An 8510-nucleotide genomic window follows, 5' to 3' on the forward strand; every position below is an offset into this window, starting at 1 on the left:
TATGTATGTATGTATGTATGTATGTATGTATGTATGTATGTATGTATGTATGTATGTATGTATAATATATGTACTCGTATGTATGTGTGTATGTATATGTGTATGTATGTATGTCTGCATGTATTTATGTATGTATGTGTGTATGTATGTACGCTCATGTCTTTTGTTTACATGTGTATAAACAATGTGCAAGCGTGCATGTTCGTGTATGGCTGTGTCTGTAATGTAAACGTGTTGATGTTCATACCATGAACCAAACTGAGCATTGTTTACCTCACATGAATTGCCTTTAAGTTGGACAATAAAGATTATTATTATTATTATTATTATTATTATTATTATTATTATTATTATTATTATTATTATTATTATTATTATTATTATTATTATTATTATTATTATAAGGATGGTTGTCCAATTGGATTCAATAGTCTGATGTCACGCCGCCCGGCAACGGTGGCCATCTTGGTTCTAAACAAAGAAAATCATTGCTTTTTATTCTTCAAGGTGGCTAGAACTTTTCATATATCTTTTGACCAGAATGTGTAAAAGTCAAAACATTATCAAATATATGTTGTTTTTTTTTTTTTTCATCTGGATACGCTATTATGCTCGCCGGAGAAATATTTCATACGGGCGTCCGCCATTGTTCCGATAGTTTAGAGCCAGTGTTACTAAGTTACCATGCGTCATTAGGAAGGAAGTGACGTTACAACTATTGAATCCTATTTCCTTCCAGAACGACGTTCACGGCTGTACAGCTGGCCACCATGGAGAAAGCCTTCAGGAAGGCTCCGTATCCTGACATTGTGACCAGGGAAGATCTGGCCCAGAAGCTAGGATTACAGGAGTCACGTGTACAGGTTTGTGATCATTCATTCATTCATTCATCGATCATTCATTCATTTATTTATACATTCATTAATACATTCATACAATCATTCATTCATTCATACATTCATACAATCATTCATTTGGCCATTCATTTATTTATACATTCATACATCCATTCATTCATTATTTCATACATACATTCATTCATTCATTAATAAAATCATTCATTTATACATTTATTCATACATTCATACAATCATTCATGCATACATACATACATTCATTCATTCATTCATTCATTCATTCATACATTCATTCATTTATTCAGTTATTCATACAATCATTCATTCATTCAATAAACCTATTAGCCATCCATTTACCCTTTCATTAATTCCTTCGTATATTCGTTCGTTCACTCACTCATCCTTTCATTCACGGATTCATTCATTCATTCATTCATTTATTCATTGATTCATTCATTCATTCATATCCTTAACGGAATCTTTCTTTTAACCAGCTAACCCTCGTACTTTGGAATTACACGTATTTAAAAATTTGGCCAGAAACTCATCCTTTAAACACCGTTTGATTAAAAGACCCTCATCTCGGCAAAATAACTCTCAAACCTGGGACTTTAAAGAAGACTTCATAATGTCCCAGGTTTGAGATTTTTTGCCAAGATGAGATCATTAAAATTGATAGGTATTAGAAAGAAGAGTTTTCTGGCCAAATTTTTAAATACGTGTTTTGTTTTTTTCCAGCGTACGGCAGTTAACTAGTTAACCAAGTAGCGTTTCTGCATGTTTTATTTTTCAGGTTTGGTTCCAAAACAGACGTGCCAAGTGGCGTAAAGGCGTTTTACCAAATCCTAATTCCGATGACGGTAGGTTTCACCAATTCTGCCAAACTCATTAAAAAAAAGAGAAAAAAAAAAGACATATTAAAATCTTTTTGGCCATAAAAATCGTCCATCAAATATCAATCGATTAAAATGAGAGCTTTTGACAAAATAATCGATATTTGAAGGACGAGTTTTCTGACCAAACATTTTGATGCGTGTTTTTTTTAATTTCAGAGTAGCCTACGGCAAATTTGTCATTGTTATTCTTTGAATTGATGGTTTACAGTATGACCAAAATAGTAAGAGACATAACAATTTTGAAAACAGTTCATTCTAAATATAGAAGAACGAAGATGATGTCACTCAGGTCTTCGTTATTGTTTTTCGCCATCCACGTTTATGAGTAATTATCACTAAACTGTATTAACCAGACTATAAAAGTTCATAGTTACACATAGTTTTGTGTGTTGGTCCATTATACTTCCGGATTGCATTGTTGTGAGCTTCTTAGCCAAGCGCATACTATCTATACTCAATATACTATATCAGATATGGACACCATCTTAATGGCCTTTTAACGGCCATGTACTCATTTTTACACACGAGTACGGTGAGAAAATGAACGTAAAGAGAGTTTTCTATTCGCCCGCTCAGAGCGGAATTCGAACCCAGGACATTCCGATCCGAAGGCGAGTGTCATACCACAAGACCACATAGCTACACAAGCAACTCGTAACTGATTATTGATTTTGTTTGTAATTCTAAAACAAGCCGAGACAATGATCGATCGTTCATAAATAGTATTCGTTTTTCCCTTCCACTGCCCGACTATGGAATAGCCTCCCAGCTGAAGTGGCTGAAAACGGTTGCCAACATGCCTTCACGCGATTGCTAGAGTTCACAACGTGACTTTTTAATCTATGTGTGTTTTTTTTGTTTGTTTGTTTTGTTTTTGTTTTGTTTTTTGTTTTTGTTTTTGTTTGTTTTTTTTAAATTAGTATTATGTGCAAAGTTTTTAGCAAGTTTAAAATGTAAAACCCTGCAAACTGTGGAGTGATCCTCGACAATATTGGAGGTTTCCACAAGACGAAGAAGAAGAAGAAGTTGATATCATCAGGTATGTTGACCTAGGTAGGCACTTAAAGGTCTGTTGACCTTATATTATCACACTCTAACACCGGATACTATGGATGGAATTCATGATTAGGATCGTTCTATAGATGGAATGAAGTTGGCGTCACTCAGGTCTTTGTTATTGATTTTTGCCATCCATGTTAGTAGTAGTAGTATCGTTCGGCTACACTTCTATATTCAAGGTATCAATCCAGGTTCGGAAGTCATCATCACATTTGTTGATGGTTTCAAATCCCCCTTCAAGTTTTGTCTCTGTGCAATCTAGTACGAGGTGGTTTGCATCTTGTGGTGCTTGGTTGCACTTTGGGCATGTTGGTGATTCTTGGAGCCCCCATTTGTGTATGTTGGCAGCAGTTCTTGTGTGTTTTGACCGTAGTCTATTTGCAGCTATGTTAGTGAGTAATGGGCATGATCTACATTAACTTTCCATGTGCTTGAGGTCATTGGCCACATTGCAAAATGTGCTCAAAGTGACCCACATTGTGAAAAGTGTTCACAGCTTGTTAAATATCTAACATCACGATTGGTCATTTGATTCAGCTTGACACATGGGTATGTTTATAACATTTATAAACAAAGCAGCGTGTTTACATTTGTTAAGAAATATCCAATCGTTGGAGTGCAACAAGTCATGTGATTGATGACCTGGTTGGACAAAGACATGAATATATATCGCTCCCATTCTCACTTAACTGTATTATCCAGAATATAAACGTTCATGGTTACACATTGTTTTGTGTTTGGTCAGTTATCTTCCGGGTGGCAATGTTGTGAGCTTCTTAGCCAAACGCATACTATCTATATCCTGGAGGCCTTGGCTTGTGGACCTGGGGCACGGGGTTGAGAGGGTTAACATTGCTCCTTTAAACGTTATACTTATAATACATTCATCCACTGCTTTCTCGGGTTCTGTTACGTAGCCTTCGTTAACTTATTGATGCTATGTTTTTTTTTAAAAATTGAGCTTTATATAGCGCTATGTCCACTAAATGTGCTCAAAGCGCTTTATAAGGGGTCCCTGGTCAACAGCAACATTTAACATGTAGGTGTTAACGGCCAGGTACTCATTTTACACCTGAGTACGGTGAGAGAATGTGAGTAAAGAGCCTTTTCCAAGGACTCAACTATGCGCCGAGCGCGAGGCTCGAATCCAGGACCTTCCGATCCGAAAGCGAGTGTCATACCACTAGACCACATAGCCGCACATGTTGTCTCACAGCCATTTGGGTGATTACTTCTCACTAAACTATATCAATCAGACTATAAACGTTCAAGGTTACACACAGCCTTGTCTGTTGGTAAGTTGTATCAGGCTGGTGGACGTTGTGAGTGTTTTACTTAAACGCATAGCATCAATAAATTTTTAAAATCCCTCTCTGCCATCTGTATCACCTCGATACAATACCATTTTGGGCGATTAGTCACAGCTTTTGTATTTGTTTTGTTTTCTTTTTTTCAGGGAAGACATCGTCTGCTGTCCGAATCGGTTCAACAGCCCACGTTCTACAACTGGTCTCATCTGTTCACGCCCACAACAACGCTGCCAAAATCAGAAACCAACAGCACGCCCACCACCACCACCACAACCAACAACAACAACAACAACAACAACAACAACAACAGCAACGCCCTATTTTCAGCGAGTCACAAAACACAACTACTACTAACAACAACAGCAGGAGAGACCAAGATAGATTTACACTTACAAATTCTAGAATCAATACCCACTCGAATATTCACGACCCCAACAATGACAATAATAGTAAATCTAACAAATATGTCGATTCTAGTCCAAAATCTCCATTTATTAAAAATCAAGATCAGATCATCAATGTAACCAATATCACTTATCCATCTTTGGTGACAAGACCCATTTCACCTTTGACCGGAAAAAGAATTAACTCTTACAGTGACAATAACCCCATGAGAGGCTCAATATTTACGTCGGGTGCAAATCCTGGTGTTCATTTTAACTCACACCCGGTGAAACCAACCAAAGATATTGATGCTGCTGAAGGATGTGTTAGTTGTTGTGGTACAGAGAAATGTACTGGTGAGAAATGCGATGTTGTACCAAGACCAAAGATGGAAGCGACATGTGGAGGGAAAGAAATCAGCACAGATTTGAATCAGCAAAACGCAGATAGCCCCTACTGTAAGAATCAATTCATAATGTACGATTCTTACACTCTTGCTTTTTGGAATTCCGGACGTGTTCCAAACCGCTGCACGAGCTTGCGAGTAAGCGTTGGGAACAGAGTTCGAATTCCAAAACGCAAGAGTTTAAGACATCTTTTATTCTACCCCCCCCCCCCCCCCCTTTTTTTTTTTTTTTTTTTTTTTTACTAAAACGATTACAAAATCTAAATATATCTTTAGCCAGGTACACTTTCAAACCAGAATCAAGCGAGATAATATTTAAGCATTAATTGTCTTACCCAAAGTGAGAATTCCGAGCTTGGAAACATTATTCATGAGTTTAAGCTCATTGTCACCACTCGGTCACTGAGCAGGCTCAGCATCTAAGGAAGTGAAATTGTTTCGGCGTGTATTTGATTACAACAGTTTAAAATTCTGACAGTATAATTTCGCAAAAAGGTTTAAAGTTCATTCACAGCAAATGTTGTTGCCGACTGAATCTGAAAGTGAGGCACCTCTTTGGACATGACCAAAGTGATGAATAGTTTCGTGCTCATAACCCTTCTTCAGCCAACAACAAAAAAACAATAAAGACATAAATACATTACTAAATTCCAGAGATATCTGTCGTCTATCTGGAATTTAGTAATGTATTTATGTCTTTATTGTTTTTTGTTGTTGGCTGAAGAAGGGTTTTGAGCCCAAAACGTTTCGTGTTTGGTATTCTGTTCTTTTTTAAAGTTGTTATATTCATTTTTGTTTATTACTGGTTATGATCTAGAATGTTTTAAAGTGTTATGTAACATTCACAAGTAACGCGTGAGATTGGATAGCATTAAGGTACATCAAAGTCTTTAAACAGTACTGCCTTGAAAAGTCGTGTTTCATCCCTTGTATTTTCTAGGATAAATTAATGTAATTCGCTTTTCTAAGATATTCCAAATGATCTCTTTCACAAACTGCAACACATCCAGAATCATTTTGATAGGATCATTCTAAAAGAAAAAAAAGCAAGAGATCATAACATCACACCCATGTTTTTGTCACGTCACTGGCTACCTGTTGAATTAAGACTCGAATACAAAATTGCTGTTCTTTGCTCTAAATGCATCAACAAAATTGCACCTTCATTTTTATGCAAGCTTGTATTGTTTTACTCTCTCCCTCCAGAACTTCAAGTTTAAGATCTATTGATCTTCTCCGATCAACTGTTCCCAAAAAAAAAGGCTCCAAAAAGTTTTCTGATAGATCTTTTTCTCATATCTTCTCTAAGAAAATACAATGCAAAAGCTACTTTTAAGACAAATATTAAGATCTATTTTATTAGAAAATATACGATAGATTAAAACCAGTTTCCGTTAAAAAGCTTTTTTTTTGCTTTGTATGAATGTCTTATGTTATTTGGGGGCTTTTTTGTGTGACATGAAATTATTATTATTGATTATTGCATTGAAAAGGCGCACAGAGCTGTGCGTTTAGGGAATAAGCGCAGTATACATGATTAACATTAATATTATTATATCATTATTATTACATATTATCATAGCATGTTGTCGTGTTCTGACTTGTTGTTTGTTTTTTTCTTCCTTATCTATCACAGGTACACAAAGCTTAATCAAAATTACGAAAAAAACAGCGTTCCCATCAGCAACCACCTTCCATTCACTCATGAATCCACTTTACCATCCAACTTCCGCTGCCCAGCTTTGTCCTGCTCCGCCGCTACATCCAGGTCTGTCACTGTCAATGGCGTCGTCGTACTTGTGGTACATGTCCAGGGCAGGAAAATTGCCGTCTCCTGTCTACGGATTGTTAGGATTGAACTATACCAACGACAGTTAGATCATAGCCTTTGTTGATTTAGATATGATATATTAACAGCCTGACACTTTCCTGAAAATTGCGTCACAATACAAGACAATTGTCCCGATTTTGCAGTTGGTAGATAGAGCACTTGCTGCGTCACACGTTAAGCAAACCATGACTGATCCCGCGTACGATCAAGATATTTTTTGTCTGACCCCCCCCCCCCCCCCCCCCCGGGGCCACCCAGCAGTGATTCGGTAGCTGCGTTTGTTAGATATGGCGAAGAGTCCTTTGCTTTAGACCAGCACACTCTATCCACAGGATAGCAAGCGATTGCTATTGTCCGTTTTACGCTATAGAAACCGAGATAAAAACCCCGGCTCCATGAGCCTAATGGCTCTGAAGAACTACAAGCAGCGGCATCTATATATGTAATAAGATGTCCTAGACTACAACGACAAGACAACGATCATTACAGGAAAGTTAATATTGAGACGTCATACCCAAGGAAACAAATTATTATTTTCTCATTGGTTGAGCTATGGAATACAACTTTTCACCAGTGGCGTGGCGTGATTACTGTATAAGGTGGGCTGCTAGAATCAGAAGAAAATGACTTAAAACATTATATATTTGTAAATATAAAAGAAAGAAAAAAATACAGAAAAGACTTAACTCAAATAAGTAAAAGGCGATATATACCATACCATTTTTCTGTTTTATTATATTTTGAATGATGTAATCCGTTTTTAAAAGATGGAGTGGTGCCAGGGACCAAATCAACCAATATAGCCACGCCCCTGCTTTTCACTCTCTTTCGTGTTGGTTGTCGCCATGTATTAGGGCGTCATATGGGTTTACGAAAGTTATGGTTAGATACAATAAAAACTCAAATGCAAGGGAATTGATTATGACGATAACTCGAAAATAATCGGGCAGTTTTGAAATCATCCATTTTACAGTAATGATTCACACAAAGCTCTGTTCTTGGATAGAAACGGGATTTTGCTACAACGGTGCATGCAACAGAGAACAAAAATGTGATGCCGAAAAATTGGTTTCAATCTTCCTGAGGACTTGGATACATACCTTGTGCAATTGATCTTCTGGTTTCAAAATGATGGCATCTTATTTTCTAGTCTAAATATATATGCTGGTCGTCAATAAATATTGTCCATCCTCGCTCTTTTACGTCCCGTAATCCTAAGAATCTGTCGATATATACTAATAATAGTTAATAACATGAAACCTATTCATTATTAGTCATCCGAAGGACTGGTTACATAGACACTTCCAAGAAGTTTGGAACCAGAAGAGTAGAAACTGTAACGTCACGACTTCTCAGTCCTATTTCTATAAGTCTCGTTACCCCCGTTGTAGACGACATTATTAAAAAACATTTCCAACAGACAACACTGCTAATTGCCACCTACTCAATTGTGACCCCTCGTCTCAAAACGGTATTATGTCGGGATGGACCAGATGCTAAAAAGTCAAATTATAGTTAAACTGGTCAAAAATATGAAACGTTGGTATTTAGCTCAGTAAAATTTGATATTCCTTCTCCTCTATAAAGCACATAAACTCAACTTAAGCATGATATTTTTGGCAACAAATTCCATTTTCTGCATCTTAATCATCCCGAATTAATACCGTTTTGAGACAATGGGTCACATTTTACACCTGAGTAAGGTGAGAGAAAGTGAGTAAAAAGCCTTTTCCAAGGACTCAACGACGCGCATCTCAGATCGGAACT

General features: G+C 36.9%; 1 protein-coding gene across 8 annotated transcripts in view; it reads left to right on the top strand.

Annotated features, from left to right (window-relative positions):
- LOC144980528 (uncharacterized) overlaps positions 1–8021 on the top strand; it is an 11023-nt gene extending 3002 nt beyond the window's left edge. For all 8 annotated transcript variants that reach the window (XM_078928186.1, XM_078928180.1, XM_078928178.1 and 5 more), the window contains exons 3-6: positions 740–863; positions 1651–1717; positions 4269–4964; positions 6549–8021. In XM_078928186.1, coding sequence (XP_078784312.1) covers positions 740–863; positions 1651–1717; positions 4269–4964; positions 6549–6790 — 1129 coding nt within the window. In that variant the 3' untranslated portion in view covers positions 6791–8021. The remainder of the gene's footprint in view (positions 1–739; positions 864–1650; positions 1718–4268; positions 4965–6548) is intronic.
- Positions 8022–8510: the final 489 nt, after the last annotated feature.

The sequence above is a fragment of the Berghia stephanieae genome, chromosome 10 (assembly GCF_034508935.2).
Source record: "Berghia stephanieae isolate SIO BIC M18660-M18661 chromosome 10, UCSD_Bste_1.3, whole genome shotgun sequence".
NCBI classification, from domain to species: Eukaryota; Metazoa; Mollusca; class Gastropoda; order Nudibranchia; family Aeolidiidae; genus Berghia; species Berghia stephanieae.